The sequence below is a fragment of the Lithobates pipiens genome, unplaced genomic scaffold (assembly GCF_037356315.1).
Source record: "Lithobates pipiens isolate NorthernLeopardFrog02 unplaced genomic scaffold, aLitPip1_a1.2 Scaffold_1, whole genome shotgun sequence".
Classification (NCBI taxonomy): domain Eukaryota; kingdom Metazoa; phylum Chordata; class Amphibia; order Anura; family Ranidae; genus Lithobates; species Lithobates pipiens.
The window spans coordinates 218,726,516-218,751,094 of NW_027507685.1; the positions used below are offsets into that span (position 1 = coordinate 218,726,516).

Here is a 24,579-nt window from a genome sequence, read left to right on the forward strand (position 1 = left end):
TTGGTTTTCTTCGTTTTTTTTTTTCAAAATTAAGAACATTTTTAGCAAGTTGTTTAGTGCACAAAGCAGTGCTTTTCCGCAGTTGGGCAGGCAAGTGACTAAAAACCATCTAGTCAGTAAGTAGTTAATAAATATGCAACACTGTTGAGTTATTTCAGATGGGTAGGAAGGAACCAAATGATATACAGATCTACCAAGTGGCCAGCATGAAGGTGTGAACTCAATTTCCATGATGTCACAGCCAAACCCACAAACCTTTTTCTAAGAATAAAGCGGTCCATGTTCCTCACCCTGGCATTACCAGAATGGCTATTTCATCTCTATTTATGACCATCTTCACCCAGCACCTGATCCTCTCCATGATTGCAGGTAACACAAAAACCTACATACATACTTACTATTTAAACACAGTTATCAGTGTGTAGGTGATACTGAAATTAAATGACCAAAAACTATTATATAAATAATATATATATATATATATATATATATATATATATATATATATATATATATATATATATACTTTTTTTTTTTTACTGCCACCATAATTTACATTTTATCTGACCTTGTAATTTAGTTACACATCCCCTAAAAGTAATAACAATGCTCTCTCAAAGAGAGTGACTTGGAATCACTTACTGTACTTATGGTGAATTATCGTTTGTGTGTAAATATATATACAGTAAATACTTAAAGGAACCTGTAAAAAAATATTTCTTAAAAAAAAATCATTAAAATAATAATAATAATGATAATAATAGTTTAATACTTAACACCAAGGATTTGCAAAAGTGTGTTTGTGTATGTTGGTATTTATTATTTCTGTAGATAAGGTCAGATTTTCAAGGTTTTTTATATATATTACTTCCATTTCCTATTTTCATGGTAAAAAGACACTTGCTTTGATCCTTTCTGATATGTTGTGTTTTTCAAATATCAGAAACATTTTTTAATTGTATCAGGTACCCCAGTTTTTAATTTTGAACATCTTTTTAATGTTGGAAAAAAGGGTGGGTTGCGCTGAAAAAAAGTTTACTAAACAAAACAAAAAATACACCTATGTGAAAAAACTCCAATAACTTTAACTTAATAATTTGTCAATCCTATGCGGAAAAGTTTTAAGTGCAAGGAAATTTCAAATATATATCAATATTGTCAGTGAAGATACCATAAATAATAATGAATTATCCTAATATGATGTGAACATTCAAAGAAAAGAGCAATGTGACATCCAATGACCGATTGCCTTAAAACATTAATAAAACATCAATATATGTGAAAAAAAAAAAAATCATAACATTGAATATTAAAGTGTTCATAAAGTCCATGAAAAGTATCTATTTTCAAAGTATTCCACGGTGATATGGTGACAGCATAAATATCCAAAACGAACGTGAACCGTGCACAACCTCCACCACAGATATTACTGCCGCTTACCGAAGGTGTATGGTTCCTTATTACAGAGAACCATGCAGAGCGGATGACTGATTCCCCCAGTCCAGGGTTTTCACAAATGGATGCAAAGGAACTCTGGAACCCGTTCGCCTCCAAATACACTCCCTCTCACCGGTTTACATAGAAGGTAATAAAACTCACAATAGTGTAAAACCCAAGTAAAATTTTAATCGAACATAAGAGACAAATGCGCACTTACAGAAATAATGTTTAAAACGATCGTTATGCAAATCCGAGCCGGCCGGTCTCGATTCGCGCCCAATACTTCCGCAAACAAACAACGCGAGCTGGTGGCGTCAGGACGTCGCTCCTCCTCCCTACGCGCTTCGTCACTATAGGACGTGGTCACGGGGTACCCCATGACCACGTCCTATAGTGACGAAACGCGTAGGGAGGAGGAGCGACGCCCTGACGCCACCAGCTCGCGTTGTTTGTTTGCGGAAGTATTGGGCGCGAATCGAGACCGGCCGGCTCGGATTTGCATAACGATCGTTTTAAACATTATTTCTGTAAGTGCGCATTTGTCTCTTACGTTCGATTAAAATTTTACTTGGGTTTTACACTATTGTGAGTTTTATTACCTTCTATGTAAACCGGTGAGAGGGAGTGTATCAGAGTGAATCAGTCATCCGCTCTCCATGGTTCTCTGTAATAAGGAACCATACACCTTCGGTAAGCGGCAGTAATATCTGTGGTGGAGGTTGTGCACGCTTCACGTTCGTTTTGGATATTTATGCTGTCACCATATCACCGTGGAATACTTTGAAAATAGATACTTTTCATGGACTTTATGAACACTTTAATATTCAATGTTATGATTTTTTTTTTTTTTTTTCACATATATTTATGTTTTATTAATGTTTTAAGGCAATCGGTCATTGGATGTCACATTGCTCCTTTCTTTGAATGTTCACATCATATTAGGATAATTCATTATTATTTATGGTATCTTCACTGACAATATTGATATATATTTGAAATTTCCTTGCACTTAAAACTTTTCCGCATAGGATTGACAAATTATTAAGTTAAAGTTATTGGAGTTTTTTCACATAGGTGTATTTTTTGTTTTGTTTAGTAAACTTTTTTTCAGCGCAACCCACCCTTTTTTCCTTTATGCCAAATGTAGTATAACATTTGGGTTGCTGCTTTTTCATAGTTTCTTATTTGATAAGCGTGGTTTTTCCCCTTTTTTTTATCTTTTTAATGTTATAGTGAAGTAGGGAGTTCTGAGGCTGCAAGAATTCCAAACAGTATATAAAAGCAAAGCATTATAATTATAATGTACAGCAAGAATTTTAATGTACTATTAATGTGCTGTGTCTGAGTTACCCCATAGAAACTAGCCCACAAGCCAAATGTCTTTTCACAAAAGAATAAAAAAAAAAAAAAAAAGCACAGTCCAGTATTTTGAATTTATAAATGTATGTTTATTCCTGAGTAGACTCAAATTCATGACATTTTTCTTAAATAAATGGCTACAAATATCACGTTGAATTGCAAACTTGAAATACACCATGTGTTAACTCATTTTATTACTATTGCTAGAATTCTGGAAACGTATCTGATACAGAAAAGGTCAAGTTCAAATAAAAAAGGAAGCCAAAGCATAAAATATAGTTGTGCATATTTTTTTTTATTGCGCAAAAGGTCAATAAAATCTCTAGTGTGTAGGAGATACTAAAATTAAATGACCAAAATGCATGATTTATTTTTTTATTGCTGCTAATTAAAATAGAATATTTTGTATTGCATATGACCTTGTGATTTACTTTCACATCCGCTAAAAGAAATAACAATGCCCCCTTCAATGTAGTGACTTACTTATAATTAACTATTGTCTGTGTGTTAATCTAGTAATTATTTTAAGGAGCTTGGAAAAAAAACCTTTAAAAAATTTAAATGAAACACTTAATACATAGAATTTGCTTTGATGTGTAAAGGAGTCTTTGCGTATGTTGTTATTCAGTATTTCTATAGTGCCTTTATTTCTCATATACTGTATATAGTAATACAACATATAACAAGGGTGGGTTTGATACTAACAGCATCTAGTGCACACAGAGCAACATGTGCCCTAAAATTAATGATTTTCTTTCATTTTATCCCTGGTATTTTTCATATATATATATATATATATATATATAGCTATCTATAGTAATATATATATATATATATATATATATATATATATATATATATATATATACTGTATATATGTTTATATATATATATATATATATATATATATATATATATATATATATATATATATAAACATATATACAGTATATATATATATATATATATATATATATATATATATATATACATACATACTGTATATATGTTTATTTATTTATGTTTTCTTATATACCATGCTACTGCTGATGTCACAATACAAATGTTGTTTCAGCAATTTACACAAGCTAATTGTGTAATGCTAATGTTGGGGTAAGATAGACTTTAACAAATTAAGCATTTTATTTTTGGCTGTATTTAATATAGTCTCCAAGTATATTTAATGAGAGATTATGAGCCTTGTTTAATAATGGAGTAGAATTTGTTCACTTTCACTTATTTTTTTATTTTTTTTTCCAAGATAAGTTTTATTATAAATGTTGCATAAAACTTACAGTTCAGCACATCAGAACAATACAGCACAGTGATGTTAAAGTCGATTAATAACCAAGGAACATTGAATGAAACAATTAACATGTCTACGATTTAAGGCAAATACCGTCAGAAGAGACGAGGGTTATAATCAACTGACCCGTTTGCCTAAAAGCTCCTCTAGATCAAAAACCAGAAAAACAATTAAAATTTTAACTGCTCATACTAGTAGAACATAACAGGAAGAATACCGGCCAAGGCCTGAATAACAGACCCAAAAGTGGGTCATCTTGTGTCGAACATTGAGGTAACCGGAGACTTTATTGACCAGGAGCTTGGGGGTTATTTGGCAGCACATATGCATTGTTACAGTGTCGGAAGAGGTGCGGGGGTGCGGTCACGGACCACTAGCGACCCCTCTTTGAACGCTACCTTAGAATACGCTTATATCCAAACCCCAGAGAAAAAAAAAGAAAAAAAAAGGAAAAAATGGGGGGAGGGGGGGGGGGGGTAGTAGGAAGTGAAGGGACACGGAGGGGACCATGAATGACGCATGCAGAGGGGGCACCTAGACTAGGATGTATGTGCCCAACATACACACGTTCGCGTCGAATATGCTTTCAACACCAGAGGGGGACAGCTGCACTCAGAACCAGCCTGAAGAAGGTAGGGGGAGCTATGCTGAGTTTTCCCTAAGCTTTCGAAAGCTAGGGATGTATCCTCTCATTGGGCAAGTAGAAGTTTATATTCATCAGATAACTTAAAGTGGTTCCAGCAGGACCATATCTTCGTAAATTTAGACGCTGTGTCTTTGGCTTGGTGGATTTGATCTTCCATTTCCGCAATTCTAGAAATGCGATTAAGCCAATCTGCAGTTGTTGGAACTTTCGTGGAGTTCCAAAATGTGGGAATACACATCTTGGCCGCAGTGATTAGGTGAAGAGCCAATGAGCGATGATAATGGTTAAAGGGGATCAAAGAGTGATGTAATAACATTTGTCCTGGAGTGTAATCTAAATGGTATGTCGTGATCTTGGAAGTCAGTTGGTGGACTGTTTGCCAGAAGGGTTGGATTCTAGGGCAGGACCCCCATATATGTAGCATGGAGCCCGTATCCTGTGAACAACGCCAACAATTGGGGGAGATAGTCGGGGAGATCTTATTCAATTTAGTTTGAGTTTTTTACCATTTCGAGAAGATTTTAAAGCCATTTTCTTGGGCCGACACGTTAGTAGATCCCTTATGAATCAACGTGTAGATGTGTTCCCACTCGTCTGGGGAAAGATTAAGGGCAAGATCCCTTTCCCAGCTCCGGACGGCCACATTGGATTTAGGATCATGGGTCAAAAACAGCATCGGGTAAATATTTGAAATTAAGTGCCTTCACTTTCACTTATATTTACTTTAAGAATTTAAATTCTTTCAGATGAGAAACAAGGAATATTTTCCATTCTTCTCCGATTTTTCGACTCATTAAGAAAAAAAAAATTGTTGTTGATTTATCTCCATCAACTATTAGAAAATAGATCAAATCTTTCAAAACCATTGTTTTTGAATGAAAATCTACCTGTGCTATCTTCAGTAAATTAGGTGAAACAAATAGAAAATTAATTTTGGCAAAATTACCCAATCAGATTCAAGTTTACATTGCAAAGAGAAAATATGCTGAGTAAATGAGGCAGTGCTGTGCCCACACTACAGGAGTTACAGTACCTGCTCGTTTAGTCTAGTCTAGTCTACTTACCCGATCCTCCAGTCCCCCGGGAGGCAGCAGCCCCCCGTGCTGTGGCTGTGAACTGTCCCTCGAACATCACCACGTCCAGTGCAGGACTATGGTCCCCACCTTGGTCTTGATGATGTCAGGACCTTAGACCTTAGTATGAGGTAGAAAACGCTGTGGGGTATATAGAAAACAATTTAAAAGAAAAGAAAACGTGAACCCACAAAGGCTATCTCCCAAAGCTATTTTATAGAATAAAGTTTTGTACAGCATTGGAGGCATACATGTGGAAGCAGTCAGTCTCCACTTCAGATTGCACGAACTCCCATTAACATTTACCACCCTCTAGATTCCATATACCAACCCTCCCATAAAACTAAACCCCCCCAAAAAGGTTATCCACCCCTAATAGTTCACTGACCCCTAATGATATTAACTGGAGCCTTTCCTACGAGCTGCGACCACTACCATGGACAACTCCCCAGATGGTACCCGTGATTTACACCTGCACCCTACCAAACAATTCAAATTAGAACCCAATTCATGTGACCTCTTACAACCACATACGGAGGGCTCTACAATTTATAGCCACAATAGGCAAACGTAGTGAGCACCCCAGCAGCGGGTATCCCTGAAAATCACTTCAAATCATGCTAAACACAGAATTTCCCCATGAATGGCAGGAACTGTCCTTGTCCCAACTCAGTGGGTAACCATGGATATCTGTAGGCCCTTGAAGAGAGCCGTGAGTTAGAGTTAATGTGGCCATTCACTGTAGATTAGGGTGTTGCATCCATACTCTTAGCTGGTTTTTACACTGATGATTCAACAATGTAGCACTTCAGATCACAGAGTCAATGAGGAGCTTTAGCTCTGGAACACAGTAATGCCCTGTACACATGATTGCACATTGATTGGACATTCTGACAACAAAATCCATGGATTTTTTATGACTGATGTTGTCTCAAACTTGTCTTACATACACATGGTCACACAAAGTTGGTCGGAAATTGCGAACGTCAAGAACGCGGTGATGTACAACACGTATGACGAGCCCGAGAAAAATTAAGTTCAATAGCCAGTGCAGCTCTTCTGCTTGATTCCGAGCATGCGTGGAACTTTGTGCGTCAGAGTTGTGTACACACGATCAGAATTTCGGATCTTGTTGTCGGGAAATTTGGGATCCAGATGGGAAATGTCCGATGGAGCCTACATACGGTCGGAATCTCCGACAAAAAGCTCCCATCGAACATTTTCCATAGGAAAATCCAACCGTGTGTACGGGGCATTAGTGTTACACATATAACATAACCACAGTTCATTACATCCGATCCGGCCAGTGCAAAGCTGGGTCTCAGCACTTCAGGTACCCTTGAAAGACGCTGTGGGGATCTAGCTGTATGATGGATCAGGTAAGTAGATTTTCTTTTCTATGTCTCCTAGACAAAAATGAGCAATTAAATGTTGCAGTGCAAGAACAGCCCCACTGCTAGAAATATTTTTTTAAGTTTCCCAGAATTGGCTTTTAAATCTACCATGCAAATGATTAGGTATTCTTTGAGTTGTAACATTGTTGCACCTCATTAACTAAGATAAGTGAAATCTGGCTGTGCAAATGGAATATGCTCCTTTAGCAAATCGGCGTCAGTTTCTTAGCTGTAGAGTTAATTGATCTAAAAAGTTGTACTGGAAGAATATTTGGGTCCATATATGGGTACATGGGCTGGCTTTGAGGCAATAACTCACTGCTATAATTCACACTTCACTAGTGTTTGTTTATTTGCCTCTACTGTTTTAATAAATTCTGTCTAAGACCTGAGAAGATGCTTTGCAGCATGTTTAGACAGAACATGGTGCTCTATATGTGAATGTAAATTAACTAACGATACATCATAGATGTGGTTAGATATTTTAACTTTGAAAGGACATTTTATTTTACTAATGTAATATCAATCACAGGCCCTCTGTCTTACATATGGTAAAGTGGTAAGACCACAATACTTTGCAGTTTGGCAACTGGATATTCTTGTTTAACCACTTGCTTACTGGGCACTGGGTTGTAAAGGTAAAAGTTTTTTCACCTTAATGCATTCTATGCATTAAGGTGAAAAAACATCTGGAAATACTGGCCCCCCCAGTCCCCCGTTATACTTACCTGACTCCTCGAAAATCTCACGCTCGTCCCCGACATCCTCTTCGCCGATCAGCCTGGCCACTGATTGGTTACAGTGGATGGATTGAAAGCAGCGCAGCCATTGGCTCACTCTGCTGTCAATCACATCCAATGACGTGGCGCGCCGGGGGCGGGGCTGAGTGATACAGAGAGCGGCTATAGCCGCCACCTCTATCATGGGAGCGTGCCCACAAGCACTCCACATCATGCGAGGGAGCTTGCGTGAAGTTGCGGGAGGGAGCCGAGACAGCCGCCGAGGGACCCCAGAAGAGCAGGTTCGGGGCCACTCTGTGCAAAACGAGCTGCACAGTGGAGGTAAGTATAACATGTTTGTTATTTAACCCCTTTAAACCCCCCTCCTGCCCAGGCCAATTTTCAGCTTTCAGCGCTGACACATTTTGAATGACAATTGCGCGGCCATACAACACTGTACCCAAATTAAATTTTTATAATTTTTTTCCCACAAATAGAGCTTTCTTTTGGTGGTATTTAATCACTGCTGGGATTTAAATTTTTTGCTAAAAGTTTGTTATAAAATTTTGCAAACATGTAATTTTTCTCCTTCAGTGATATGCGCTGATGAGGCGGCATTTGTGGGCACTGATAGGCTGCACTGGTGGGCACTGATAGGCTTCACTGATGGGCACTGATAGGCTGCACTGATGGGCACTGATAGGCACGGTTAAGGCGGTACTGATGGGCACAGATAAGGTGGCATGGATGGGTGGCATGCATGGGTGACACTGATGGGTGGCACGGATGGGCACTGATAGGTACCACTGATAGATGGTACTGATGGGCACTGATAGGTGGCACTGATGGGCAGCACTGATGGGCACTGATGGGTGGCGCTGGTGGGCACTGGCAGGGGGCACAGGTGGGCACTAAGGATCTGAGGCAGCTAGCCATGTTTGGGACTGATGTCCCTATCACGGCCGCGGGTGATCAGCTTTTTTTTTTCTCCTCACTGTCAGCGCGAGGAGGAAAAACAGCTGATTACCGGCTCTGTTAACATCACGTGATCAATCACGTGGTAAGGGGTTGAGGTCGACCCCTTACTCCGATCTGTGATCCAGCGAGTCTCATAGACTCGCTGATCATAGAGCGTGCCATGCGCGACCTGCAGGGGGCGTGCAGGCCGCTCGGGTACGGGACAAAGTCAATAGACGTTTCCCCTTCAAAGTACGTTCGCGCTGTAGCCGTCATTCGGCTATAGCGCGGATCTGTAGAGGTTAATATTACATACAGTATTTGCACATAGGAACCACATCTAAAAGTGTCCATTGTAACCCAACAGTGGATTTGTTGTTTTGACTGTGCACTAGATAATAGATGAGCACAACAAAAAAATTGGTTTAGTTTCTTTAAGTTTCCGTTGATTCGTAATGATTCGTAATTTCGTAAGATGCGATTTTTCATATTCGGACTTGTTCGTATTTTCGTAACAGTTTTATTTTCGTTTATACGAAATGATTCGTAATCCCGTTAGTCTAATTTTCTTTGGTTCGAAATTCGTAATTTTGTTAGATAATAATCTTCCTTTATTCGGTACACTACTCGTAATTTCTTAATTGTTACTTTTGTGAGATTGCTTTTTTCGTTGATTCGTACTTTCGTAGAAAATAAAGAATAATAATCCTATGCTTGCTTTTCTAATAAGTCCTGTACTTACTCCAGTCCACTCCCTCAGTTACGAGACCTGACTCAGTCTCCTCCTCAACTGAATCTAAAAAGATTCAGGAATGCTGTGTGACTCAGAAACAAAAGGGATAAGCTGATTGGCTAAAGATATTAAAGCAGAGTTCCGCTTAAAAAAAATAAAAATTAAAAGTCAGCAGCTACAAATACTGCAGCTGCTGACTTTTAATTATCGGACACTTACCTGTCCCAGGGTCCAGCGATGCGGGGGATCGAAGCCCCGATCATCTCCCCCTCTGCTCGGCGGCGCCGGCATTTTAACTGTGGGCGCCCAGCTGTGTCTTCACAGCTGGGCACCCACTGCGCATGCGCGAGTCGTGCCACATGCTGTGACTGGCTACGCAATCATATGGGACCTGTGACGTGTCTCAGATGATTGACAAGAGGGAGGGGAGAGAAGTGTTTTCCCTACCTGCGCCGAGGGAAGTGACGTCAGGAGCCCAGTCTCCGAAGGAGGCAGACTACAAGGGACCCCCTAGTAACAGGCATTTAGAGGTGATTAAAAAAAAATCTTTCTCCAAATGTTTTTTTTTTTAAGCACAGTAATACATTTTTTTTGGGGGGTGGAATTCCACTTTAAGTAAGATACATCACACATTAATATCCGAAAGAACGATTCGAGAACACAAAATTACTAACATACAAATGAAAATAGGAACATACGAAATTATGAACATGCATATTATGATACACTTACACTGTCCATTTAAAAGAATAATTCGAGAACACGAACAAACAAAATTATGAACAAAGAAACTAAATTACGAACACAAAAATAAAAATACGAACATACTAAATTACGAACATACAAAGGATTGAAAATACGAAATGCAAATCATTCGTTATAGATGCCGTTTTCTTGCTTTTACTGTTTCGGAGTTTCGTATTTTCGAACATTTGTTCATAAGTTCGTATTTCCGCACCTTAGTTATTTTGCTTATTCGTAACTTCGTAATTTTCACATTTTGGTTCTTTCAGCTATTCGGATGTTTGAATTGATCCGAAAGTACGAATACTAACAAATTCGTAAAAGCGATTTGTTACAAATCGAATTGCACATGTCTACTAGATAATCAAAGATTGATTTGGGCCTTCTATGGGTACTAAAGGTGACAATATCATCATCCCAGAAACATATGAATTCTCCAGAAACCGATGCCACATCAGAATTCTTTTTAATGCTTTCAATTGTTCAGGGTATCCAGCAATAAATCAAATCTTTCCTTATATTCCTCCTGTAGCGCCGGTACTCCTGAAGAATATGCGCTATGTCTGTAAATTTAGTTTTCTCCTAAGACTATAGTTGAGTCTTGGGATTAATTGCACTAAATTTTGGTTTTGGCATCAGTTTGTCTGGGCTGTACTATGTTCTGCCTAGTCATAGGTGTAGGTAGCACCTTTGACAGGCATTGGAACACAGTCTGGATGGACGCATTGGGTACCAATCTCTCTCTCGGAGCCAATCAGTGGGTGCGTTGTCTCGCTGTGTATTCCGGGAGAGGGTACTTAAGGTGCTGAAGTCATGTGGTTCTGTTGTTCCGGTCCAGAAGTATGTTCTGACTCCATGGTCCTGGTCCTCCTGACCAGCCTCCAGAGGCCCTCATGGCCTGGAGTGCGGATCCATCCGTTTCCAAGTCTCAGAACTGGCTAGTCCGAGACACAGTAACTGGAAGGAGGATTCTAAAGTGGTCCAGTGCCGTCTTGGTTTTTCGAGAGGCCCAGCAACTCAACATGTAACCAGGGGAGGACTCTTCGGAAGAGGGCCACGCACGAGGCTGACTGCTCAGTAAGAGCCTGGAGGCTGAACTCTATGGACACTAATTGAATCCACATTTCTTACAGTATCACTGGACCGGCTGCAAGATACTGGTATTGTAAGAAAGTTCCTAATTTCATCCTTCGGTTACAACTAAGTTCCTGTGAGAGACTTTCTGTGTTCATCAAAAGTTTTACAATCAAGTCTGTGGCAGAGACTTTTTTTTAATCATTTGTCGGCTGCTAAATCCATAAACCAGGATTTATCCGACAGTTAAAATATCCAGTTGCGAGTGGCTATTCCCTGGATTACCTAGAGAGACATTTATTAAGTGTCAGCAGTTACCAAAGTGCCTGAACTTCCTACCCATACCCTCTATTCCCAACTGAGAGACTGTGTTTCTGTTCAATGTTTTATGCGTTCCTAAAGGAATTCAAGTGTCGTTCTCTGCAGTTATTGGGCTATCAATCTCGGGAACCCCTAGGCAAGAACAACGAACTATGAGGTGGAGAAGGTAAATGGTAAGCCCAAGAAAACCAGCCGCTCCTTCGGGGGTCAGTGCTACACTCACATGATTGTTACCACCATCCTATCTCATTCTTTAGCCCTTCAAAAGGCCGTTCTCAAATGTTTATTCCTATTGCCTCTTCTCCTAAAGTGTGTAAATAAATTTTAGAATGTCTTATCCTTTGTACAGCTTCTGAAAGCTGTTGATTTTAGCCTTTTGGAATCGCTCACAGATTTGGACTGAACTAGGAGGGTGAAAGCTTCCAATTTTTTTTTCTTTGATAAAGATATAAATATTGAACTTATTATATCCCAGATGCCTCCATTTTGAACTAAGAAAATGGCTTTCTGAACATTGACTCCATTTTATTTTATATTTTGTTACTGTTATTCGGACAGAGCACAGCTAGACCTTGTATATCAGAAAATGGTTGAGTATGTAGCCACCACAAAGAACTGAGTAATTAATATATCTAGGTCATTGGGTCATTGTATCGCTGTGTGGCCTATATTGGTCAGTTGTAGATGCTAGTAGAAAAATATGCATAAAGGTGATAAATATCATCACACTGCCTGCGGTTATTAGGATGGCTTTTGTAGTGACCACAGCTCTCGGATCGGAAACCAGCAATATGATATTAATAAAATAACATGAGAACAAAGGCATGCTTGCCCACACGTCTCAAGAAAATATCATATTATTGGTCTGTGATACTAGCAGGACAGGGGGGCTTGTTGTTTTGGATACCTAACATTGTGTGTCTAGAGCAGGCATGTCCAAAGTCCAAAACAAAATATGCAGTCATTTCCAGCGCTAATAGGTCTTCCAAGGTGAGGAGTAACAGATGTCAGATAAAATGGTGGTGTAAAAGGTATACGTGGTATCCCAAAAGTGGTGGATGCTGCCTTCCTCAGATTGGGTAATCCAAAAGGAACTACAAGAAAAACAGAATTGGATGGTGTGCACACCTAGTGCATTACCAGAGATAATTTAACCACTTCAGCCCCGGAAGAATTTACCCCTTTCCTGACCAGAGCACTTTTTGCGATTCAGCACTGCGTCGCTTTACCTGACAATTGAGCGGTCATGCGACGTTGCACCCAAACAAAATTGACGTCCTTTTTTTCCCACAAATAGAGCTTTCTTTTGGTGGTATTTGATCACCCCTTCGGTTTTTAATTTTTGCGCTATAAATAAAAAAATAGCGACAATTTTGAAAAAAAAACACAATACACATTTTTTTGCTATTATAAATATCCCCCTCAGTTTAGGCCGATATGTATTCTTCTACATATTTTTGGTTAAAAAAATCACAATAAGCGTTTATTGATTGGTTTGCGCAAAAGTTAGCGCGTTTACAAAATAGGGGATAGTTTTATGGCATTTCTATTAATAATTTTTTTTTACTAGTAATAACTAGTGATGGACGAACTTCCGACGGGACGTTTCGCGAAAGCGAAATGCGAACGGACCCAAACGTTCGCGAAACCGAACGTTCGCCGCGGGCCCCATTGACTTCAATGGGAGGCGAACTTTGCAAACCTTCATGTCGAATTTGCGGCCACGTGGTAATTATTAGGGGGTAAAACGTAGTCCCACCATCTGGACAATGACATAATACATGTATGAGGTGAATTTGGGATCGATAACTACAAGCATTTTTATTTTATTTGGGAAATTGTTCTAACAATTCAGGACTATGGAGCTAATGAAGGCAATGGAGGAGAGGGAAGGTCAGGGACCAGGGTAGGCAAAGAAGAGGGTGCAGGAGATGATCACCAGCAGCGTGACATACCGGAATGACACATGCACCGTGATAGAGGCATCTGACAGCAGCACCGTAATACAGAGCACTGACAGCAGCACCGTGACATACAGCGCTGACAGCAGCACCGTGACATACAGCGCTGACAGCAGCACCGTGACATACAGCGCTGACAGCAGCACCGTGACATACAGCGCTGACAGCAGCACCGTGACATACAGCACTGACAGCAGCACCGTAAGCAGCCCCAGGAGGAAGTCAGCACAGCACAGGGATGGTGTGATCCCCTCATAATAAGAACCCCCAGGAGGAAGTCAGCACAGCACAGGGATAGTGTGATCCCTTCATAATAAGAACCCCCAGGAGGAAGTCAGCACAGCACAGGGATATCATAAGCAGCCCCAGTAGAAATATGACACCGCTCAACCTCTTCAAAGAGGAGGGTAGGGGCATATAGTACGGTGTGCTTTTTTGGGTCAAGGAAGTGAGCAGACTGTACGTCAGTCCCTATACCGCTGAAGGACTGCTGCAGTATAGGGCAGCGGTCAGCAGTGGTGCACGTCAACCCTATCTATTGTGGACCGATAGCGGTCCTTACAGAACAGCAGACTGTACCGCACTCAAGCCTATGTACCGTAGCACCCTATACCAAGTTACCAGTCCTTATAAGAACTTTTGTGGACCAAGCAGGTTGTGTATTAGTGTTTAGCAGACTGTACGTCAGTCCCTATACCGCTGAAGGACTGCTGCAGTATAGGGCAGCGGTCAGCAGTGGTGCACGTCAACCCTATCTATTGTGGACCGATAGCGGTCCTTACAGAACAGCAGACTGTACCGCACTCAAGCCTATGTACCGTAGCACCCTATACCAAGTTACCAGTCCTTATAAGAACTTTTGTGGACCAAGCAGGTTGTGTGTTAGTGTTTAGCAGACTGTACGTCAGTCCCTATACCGCTGAAGGACTGCTGCAGTATAGGGCAGCGGTCAGCAGTGGTGCACGTCAACCCTATCTATTGTGGACCGATAGCGGTCCTTACAGAACAGCAGACTGTACCGCACTCAAGCCTATGTACCGTAGCACCCTATACCAAGTTACCAGTCCTTATAAGAACTTTTGTGGAACAAGCAGGTTGTGTGTTAGTGATTAGCAGACTGTACGTCAGTCCCTATACCGCTGAAGGACTGCTGCAGTATAGGGCAGCGGTCAGCAGTGGTGCACGTCAACCCTATCTATTGTGGACCGATAGCGGTCCTTACAGAACAGCAGACTGTACCGCACTCAAGCCTATGTACCGTAGCACCCTATACCAAGTTACCAGTCCTTATAAGAACTTTTGTGGAACAAGTGAGTTGTGAATGTTTAGCAGACTGCAGCAGAAGGGCAGCAGTCAAGTATAATATCCTTTCTATATTTGGAAGAAAGAATATTATACATGTACAAGCCTATTACTGTACCACTGATACCAGTCCTGAAAAGAACCTTTGTGGAACTAATAATAACAGCAAGTCTTTAAAATTACCCTCACTGCCTGACAACACTGCTTCCTTCCTGTCCCTATACAAATTGGCAAAAAAAGAGAACGATTAGTGGTTACTGGAACAGCTCTTTTGTGGACCTTGATAGTAACAGCTAATGATGATGATGATGATGATGATGATGAAAGACTAATCTGGCTGTCCCTGTAGCATACACCGTCCTTTCCCTTTCTCTAAACTAACAAAAGACACTCAGGCTGCTGCAAGAATCAGCAGCACAGCAAACCTATCAACACCTAACACCTATACCAGTCCTGAAAAGAACTTTTGTGTACCAAATAGCTAGTGGTTTATCTCTCCCTACTCCACACAGGAACCTGTCCCTATCGTAACAGAAGAAAGAATGTAAAATGGCCACCGGATCGGGTGTATTTATAGGTTAGGGGGAATGTCCAAGTGTCCATGTGCTGTCATGTCTCAATTGGCTGTCCTGTATCACATGATAAACGTGTCACCAAAGGTTAAAGTTCTTGTATACATTAAACACGTAAGTCCGCCGCGGCGAACGACGGAAAAAGGCGTTCGAACGTGCGGACCGCGAATGTCGGAAATTCGCCGCGAAACGACCGCCGGGCGAAACGTTCGTCCATCACTAGTAATAACGGCGATCAGCGATTTTTATGGCGACTGCGACATTATGGCGGACACATCGGACATTTTTGACACATTTTTGGGACCATTGTCATTTATACAGCAATCAGTGCTATACAAAATACTAATTCCTGTGTAAATGAAGACAGGGAAAATAAGTAAAATTTTTCAGGACAAGCTTTCGGGGTATGTCCCCTTCTTCAAGGTCCAAGCAGTACTGAATCTGTGTAAATGACAATAGCAGTGAAGGGGTTAACCACTAGGGGGCATTGTAGAGGTTAAGTGTGTTAAGTGTTTTGGGGATATTTATTATAGCAATTTTTTTTCAAAATTGTGACTCTTTTTTTTTTGTTTTTGTGTTTTTTTTCATAGCGTAAAAAAATAAAAACTGCAGTGGTGATCAAATACCATCAAAAGAAAGCTCTATTTGTGTGAAAAAATGGACATCAATTTTGTTTGGGTGCAAGTCGCAGGGCTGCGCAATTTTCAGCTAAAGCGGAGCAGTGGCGAATCGCAAAAAATGCTCTGGTCAGGAAGAGGGTAAATCCTTCTGGGGCTGAAGTGGGTAACCAACTGAACCAAACCAAGAGACCATTTAAAGGCTCAGGAAACGTTTATAGGTGTTTTGAGTTAATTAGCTGATTAGAGTGTGACACCATGAGTCCACAATACTGGGCTTTTTCACCATATTGAGGCTGGGTTCACACTAAAAATGTATATGGCTGACACCAGGGGTCCGGTGCATCCCTGTTCTCCGTTGAATCAAACCCAAATTTTTGCCTGAATTCGGACCAGAAATGGAGCCAAAGACGCACAGGACAACTGTGGAATCCACTCCACAGTCCTCCCGGGGGTGTGTAAACCGTCTCCATAGAGCGCCAAAAATCCCTTGTCATGCAAATTGGATGCGGGAAAATCCACATTCAATTCGCATAAGCGTGAACCCAGACTCAAATTTTCCGAGATACTAAATTTTCGTTTTTACTAGCTTGAACCCCTTGCCGCCGAGCGTACGCAGATGTGCGTACTCGGCTTCCAGGTGTTATACCAGGATGATGCCTGTTTTTCAGAGCGGGCGATCGGCTTTCCAGCCATAAAACCGATGCGTCTAAAAGCTGCTCGGCTGTTATGCCGGAGGAGCGGGAGGGGACGTCCCCCCTCCCACCGCCTCCCGCCACTCTTACCAGTGCTCCCGTTCAATCGAGAGCACCGATCACACATCCGATTCCTCTGGCGGCTGGGTAGGGACTGGAATGAAGCCGCAAGCGGCTTCATTCCAGTCTCCTAATGGTAAACACGGAAGCGACGTCATGACGTCCCTTCCCGTTTACTCGGCGATCTGAATAGTTTGAAGTTTAAAGAGTACCTGTCACCACCTATTACTGTCACAAGGCATGTTTACATTCCTTTTGACAGCAATAAAAGTGATCAAAAAAAACAAAATAATTTATTAATTAAAAAAAAAATAATAAAAAATGTTTAAAGCGCCCGCCGTCCCCGCGAGCTTGCGAAGCAAAGAAAATGCATACGGAAGTCGCGCTCGCATATGTAAACGGTGTTCAAATCACACATGTGATGTATCGCCGCGATCATCAGAGCGAGAGCAATAATTCTAGCACTAGACCTCCTCTGTAACTCTAACCTAGTAACTGGAAAAAATTTTTAAAGCATTGACTATTGAGATTTTTAGGTACCATAGTTTGTCGCATATGTGTATGCATACACATACATACAGACACATGCACGCACACACGTACATACAGACACATGCATACAGACACACACACATGCACACACACACACACACATGATTAAAGCCCTTTTAAAACGAATCTAGCTTGTAGAACAGTACTCTACCTTTCCAGCTTCCTCATTCAGCTGGGTACTGCACTGTGAATGAATGAATGAATGAAATACTTATATAGCGCACAATGCGAACTGAATCGCCTCTAGGCGCTGTGGCGAGCTTTGATCATCTGCTAAAAGAGGAAGGTCTTGAGTTTTTTCCTAAAAGCCAGGTGATTTTCTTCCAGGCGGATGTTGATTGGTAGAGCATTCCATAGCCGAGGCCCTTGGACAGCGAATCTCCGATCACCCTTGGATTTATACCGGGCTTTGGGCACGAGGAGGAGGTTTTTGTTGGCTGATCGAAGACTGCGGTTTGGTGTGTAATGATTTATTTTCTCCATTAGGTATTGCGGAGCTTCTCTATGCACGCATTTGTGGGTGAGGCAAAGGGTCTTGAACGTGATCCGATTTTTTACGGTTAGTCAATGTAGGCTCCTCAGTGAAGGAGAAATGGATTCCCAGGGTTTTTTTCCTGTTATCAGCCTTGCCGCCGTGTTTTGGATCAGTTGTAATTGCGCAAGTTGATATTGTGGTAATCCTATGTAAAGCGAGTTTGCGTAGTCCAGTCGTGAATTAATGATTGTTCCAACTACCACTGCTTTGTCATTCTTTGGGATAAAAGGGATGAGTCTGCGAAGCATTCGCAGCAGATGGCGAGATCGACTGACTACAGATCCTATTTGCGCATCCATTGACATTTGTGCGTCTAAAATAACCCCGAGACTCTTCGCTTTGGTCTTTGGGGAGATAGTCTGCCCAAAGATGGTTGGTGGAGACCAGGAGGTTTTGGTTGCGGGCTTATGATTTTGGTGTAAGATAAGAAGCTCTGTCTTTGATTGGTTCAGCTGGAGGGAGTTGGTGGTCATCCAGTCCTCTATTGATTTGAGGCAGTTTTCAAGTTGTTGTTGGTGATCTTTTTTTCCATTGATCCAGAAATAAAGTTGCGTGTCGTCAGCGTAAAAGTGGAAGCAGAGATCTGAGCATCTGATGATTTGAAGGAGTGGGCGAATGTAAATGTTGAAGAGAACGGGTGACAACGGAGAGCCTTGAGGGACTCCGCAGGTGACTGCCCGAGTTTTGGAGAGGAATTTTCCTAGTTTCACTGTCTGTGACCGATTTCCTAGGAAGGACGCGAACCATTGGAGATCTATGTCTTGGACTCCGGCTACTTCTGTGAGGCAGACGAGTAGAGTATTGTGATCTACTGTATCAAACGCTGCACTTAGGTCTAGCAGTACGAGGAGACACGGCTCTCCGTCATCTGCTGCTTCGAGGGCGTCATCCCAAATCTTGAGGAGAGCTGTTTCTGTTCCATGACCCGGGCGGAAGCCTGATTGCAGCGGGTCCAGGAGTTTGTGAGTATCCAGGTGAAGTTGTAGCTGATGTACTACAGCTTTCTCCATGATCTTAGAAATGGTGTTGAGGCTTGTAATCGGCCTACGGTTGTTTGGATCCTGAGGGTCCAGGTTTGGTTTCTTGAGTAGAGGTTTGACGATGCCTTGTTTGAGGATGCTGGGAACAATCCCTTCGTGGAATGATCGGTTTATGAGGTGGGTTATGGTTGGAGCCACGATGTCGGAGCATTCTTTCAGTAGTTTTGTGGGGATGATGTCAATAGGTGAGGTACTGTCACGCAGTTTATTAATGAGCAGAGAGCACAGCACACTCCTCTGCACTTTACTTCCACTTTTGAAGCCGACGGAGCTTCTCACAGTGCCGGGATTGGGCTCATCTGACAGCCCTGATCCCATGGCACACCAGGTGGGCCATTCAAAACTGGTTTAAAATGGGAGGAACTAGATCTTCCTAAATGTTATGCAAAAATAGTAAAAAGACACATAGGTAGTTTGTGACTGAAGAATGCTACACCTAGGGCTGCTACTGATTTTGGCCAGCCAGTGACCCCCATCACCACCACATTCTTTTTAATATTCCTAGTATGTGGGTGAGCCCTTACCAGCCTAATATATAATGCAGGACTGCTCCTGACATGGAGAACTTAGATTGGTTGACCATCTTTGGGGGACCTGTTGCCTGTGGTAGTGGGGTATAACGTAAGTATGTCAACTTTTTGTCCCCATAATTCACTGGTCTCTAACCAGCGTCCCTTTGCTTGCCTTTACCTTACCCTGTCCTTGCGGCACTTATCCTCCCACTGAGACCAACGATGATGTACCATTCCTTCTGCCGACACCAACAATTGCACCCCTTTCCTTTTATGGGTGCCTACAATGGGGCACTATTGTTCCCACTGAAAACAATGATGGGGTACCATTATTCCCTCTGACACCAATGTTGAGGCAACATTTCTCCTACAAACATCAACAATGAGTCACCATTCCTCCCACTGAAACCAATGATGAGGCACTATTCCTCCAACTGATATCAACAATAAGGAACCATTCCTCCCACTGACACAAACAATGAGGCACTATTCCTCCCACTGATACCAATGATGGGGTACTATTCCTCGCACTGACACCAACAATGAGGCACCATTCTTCCCACTGACACCAATCATGAGCCACCATTGCTCCTACTGACACCAACTATGGGGCACTATTCCGCCAACTGACACCAGGGATGGGACACTATTCCTCCAACTGACACCAGAGATGGGACACTATTCCCACTAATACCAGAGATGGGACATAGGCGCTATGCAATTTTCTTACTCCCACTAACAACCAAGCATAAGGCATTTTTTATTCACACTGACGCGCATTTTCTACTTTCACTACACCTAGCATAAAGTATGAAGAACAGTAATTTGTCCCTTTGTTTAGAATGTTTGGAGAATCCCTGGCCCTAGACAAAACAAGCATTTTATTCATGCAGTGTGGAGTACAGCTTTAAGCATTCCAGAATGTTGAAGGATCCAAGAAACTAATATCTGTATAGATGGCCACCCACATTATAAACAAATTGTACAATCTCCTGTAGATTAACAACTATGCCATGTGTCATTAAGATGGCCATACATGGAGCGAAATTCAGCAGGAACAGGCCAAATTTCAATCCATCTATAGCTATTCCTGAGAAGTTGATCTATTGATCTTATGAACAGTCTTGCTGGAAAATTTCAGTTCGATCAGTGCTTACAGCCAATCTGTTGCAGTGCTGATCGGTGTATTTCTGACGGTAGGAGAGTCCCGCTGTCAATGCAATCCAGATCGACTGTGTCTGTGTGGATGGGGAATTAGTTCCGTTTTTTTTTTGTTTAGGCACCACCCAAAAATGGAACTTCTACTTTAAGGGAGGTGACCCCCTGGCATGCCACATTTAGCATGTAATTTTTTTTTGGGGGGGGGTGGATACCATCTTTTTAGAGGGTCCCAGCTTCCAACTGCACTGCGGCACCAGAAGGGAGATCACTTTTCCCCCTTCCCTCTCGGCAATAATCTGGGGCACGTCACAGGTCCCAGATGATTGCCTGGCCACTGAAAATACAGCCCGGTGCCCACAGTTACAATGCCGGCGCCGCAGAGAGGAGTGGGAGATGAGCGGGGCTTCATTCCCCCGCATCGCTGGACCCTGGGACAGGTAAGTGTCAGATTATTAAAAGTCAGCAGCTGCATTATTTGTAGCTGCTGACTTTTATTTTTTTATTTTTAATCAGAACTCCGCTTTAAGATTGTGTTCAGTCAGGAAGATCCTTACTGGTATATGTAAAGGAAATTACACTAACAGACTGTATTGTGTGTGGGCGTGGTCTACTGCACCCGTGCACGAAGAGGCATACTTCACACGGACCACGCTCATCAATGCCCAGGACCAGGCGGTGAATGCGACTTAGAGATGAGCTTTACTGTTTGTACTGTTGATGTGCAGAGTTCCTTTGACAGGTGGTATGTCCCATGTTGCTACACATTGTACTTGTAGGTTGCATTATGAGGGATGTGCTGAGCCTGCGCCCTCACCACCAGTCCAGTACTCTCTGTTGCCTCACTCCCAGTAACAGAATGAGGTCCTGTCGAGTACATAATGGGCCCCATGCATGCTTTTTAACTCTTTCCTTGCCCTACCTTGTGATCAGGTCTAGTGTCTCTGTAACACCAGTCTGCCCTGGGGGAGACAGACTGCTATGGAGGGAGCTAGAGCACTGACGCCCTCACTACCAGAGGACCTGCAACCAGGGGAGCACTCTTCGGAAGAGGGCCACGCACGGGTTTCCAAATAACATGTGTAGCGGGGTCTCTTTAAGAACTATAAAACTACTGTTCCCAGAACCCCGCTGGTTCCCAGGATGCTTTGAGTTATGCCCCAGAGACTTATGGGGGAGGAAATATAAGGAGGGGGAGAGGCCTAGTTCGCTCTCTTTGGACACCCCCCCTCTCTCCTAGCAAGAGGAGGTCTGTGCTGAACTGCTGAAAGCACAAGGCCTGAAGCCTGGGCCTTGTGCTCTTTTCCAAAGAGCTCTCTGCCAGCTTAGTTGCACCTGAGAGACATTTTCTCATCTTTGCTGCAGTACACCAGAAGGATTGAAGACTGGGAGGTCGGTGGATTCCTGTTCCTAGACGAAAAGGCAGAGAAACCGGACTTGGACTTGTCCGAGTGGTGAGAGCTGTTTAAAGACAGATGCTTTATCTTTATTATTCGTTTGGATTACAAAGTTGTTCTTCAAGTGCACCACCGAAAGATTGCTAGCGAATATTGTTTTACTGGACTTCCATTTAGATCAGTCAGGCCTGACTGCATAGGTAGAGAGTGCTGGGTATTAGTTTACCCATGCGGGGAAGTAGCTGAAAAAGGGCAGCACTAGAGTTGCATAGAAATACTTTATTATGCTGACTACTCTGTTTATCTTTATCACTGGTTACTGCAGGGACCTGTTTATGTGTTACAATCCAAATGTTTGATTCATGTTATTCCTTTTATAAAAACAATAAGTAAAGTCAGTTATATACTTTCAAGGATTGTCTATGAGCTTGAGTTATCCACCCACGCACACACACATATTTAGAGTATAAGTGATTTAATGTGTATTGCTAGATACTAACTGTGCCAAAGTGGGTAGTGCAGATTGCCGGGGGGTTGGCGGAGCTATGCTCAGGACCCAAACCAAACTTGCGGCCCTCTTAAGTGAGGGTATCGCTATACATGCCTGAGTTCATCTCTTCACCACACACAGCTACAAAGGCAAGAGAATTCTTGTTGGGCAGTGTGCTGGTCTCGGACGAACACACTAATTTTAATGGTTCAAAGAATGTCAGGCAAAATTGTCGGCTCTTACGCATGTTCACTTCATCAAATCTGGCCCTCTTTGAAAAAAAAGTTTGGACACCCCTGCAGTAAGGAGATTTCCTTGTTTCTTGCTTGGTCATTGGGATGGATGGGGAACTTCTCCAACAGGGATACTTCTTTAGCTGCATAAAAAATATAATAGAACACAAATCAATTTGGTAATAGAAAGTGATATGGTTGTGTGCTGACTGTATTAACATTTGTTATCTTTTGATTTTCAATAGAGGGCAAGGCAATTGTGATCAGACAACAGGAATTCATGACAGCCAAAGCTGGACAATCAGTGACCATCAATTGTTCCTTTGTCTATGATTCGCCTTCATATACTGCAAGATGGACTAGAGGCTGCAATCACAGTGTGCTTCTTTCTGATCAGACATGCTACAATGGCAGAATTAGTCATTCAGATGTAGATCCTAGGAACATAACAACTGACTCAGGACCTTTGTGCTGCAAGAGGTATTCCACAATGACTATCTTCAACTTGACCGAGAATGACTCCGGAATATACTGCTGTCATATACAGACAGCTCATGGGCAGAAGGGAGATGGAACTGGAACCATATTAAAGGTCATACCAAAATTGCAACCAGGTAACACATTATTATTTAGTAATGCACTTAAATGGACAATTCATTATGTTTTAAGAAATATAATATGGTTTTGTATGTAATGGTTTTTTCTATTTTTTTATGCTTAAAATTATGGTTAGTACATGACTAGTAGTTAGTGCAAATGCAACAGAGGTTCTAACCCAACCTTCAAAAAGTTTGCCGTAGTTGGACCTTAAAGCGGTGTTCCACCCAAAAGTGGAACTTCCACTTATTTGTCTCCTCTCCCCCTCCGGTGCCACAATTGGCACCTTTCGGCGATGACAGGATAGACAGATATCCTGTTCCCACTTCCGAGAGTCCGGGCCATGGCCCATGACATCACCGCGGGGCTCCCTCCTCTTCCCCCTGTCACTGGGCCAGTAGGAGAGAGGAGCAGGGTAGAGAGAGGAGTAGGCGAGAGGAGCGGGGCTTCGCGCATGCGCAGTAGGATTCCCGGCATGAAGCCGTAAGGCTACACTGCCGGGTACCCTTACTTGCAATGGCAGCGGCAGCACCCAACAGCTGATGTAAATAGCCGCGGTGCCAACATCGCTGGACTCCAGGACAGGTAGGTGTCCTATTGTTAAAAGCCAGCAGCTGTAGTACGTGTAGCTGCTGGCTTTTATTTTTTTGGGGGCAAAACACTGCATTAACCACTTGATGACCAGGCATTTTCTGGCACTTTTTGTTTACATGTGAAAAATCTTTTTTTTTGCTAGGAAATTATCCCCCAAACATTATATATATAAGAAATTAGCCCAATTTTCTATATTGTGAAAGGTAATGTTATGCTGAGTAAAATGATACCCAACATGTCATGCTTCAAAATTGCGCCGGTCTTGGAATGGCGACAAACTTTGACTCTTAAAAATCTCCATAGGCGACATTTAAAAATGCCTTCAGGTTACCAGTTTTGAGTTACAGAGGAGGTCTAGTGCAAGAATTATTGCTCTTTCTCTAACGATCGCAGGGATACCTCACATGTGTGGTTTGAACACCGCTTACATACGGGGGCGCGACTTACGTAAGCGTTCGTTTCTGTGCACGAGTGCGGAGGGACGGGGCACTTTACTTT

At 42.1% G+C, this 24,579-nt stretch overlaps 1 protein-coding gene across 1 annotated transcript in view; it reads left to right on the top strand.

Annotated features, from left to right (window-relative positions):
* The first annotated feature begins 244 nt into the window (after nt 1-244).
* Nucleotides 245-24,579, top strand: part of SIRPB2 (signal regulatory protein beta 2) — a 30,060-nt gene continuing 5,725 nt past the window's right edge. Inside the window, exons 1-2 of the mRNA XM_077482795.1 lie at nt 245-369; nt 23,136-23,504. Coding sequence (XP_077338921.1) covers nt 306-369; nt 23,136-23,504 — 433 coding nt within the window. The 5' untranslated portion in view covers nt 245-305. The remainder of the gene's footprint in view (nt 370-23,135; nt 23,505-24,579) is intronic.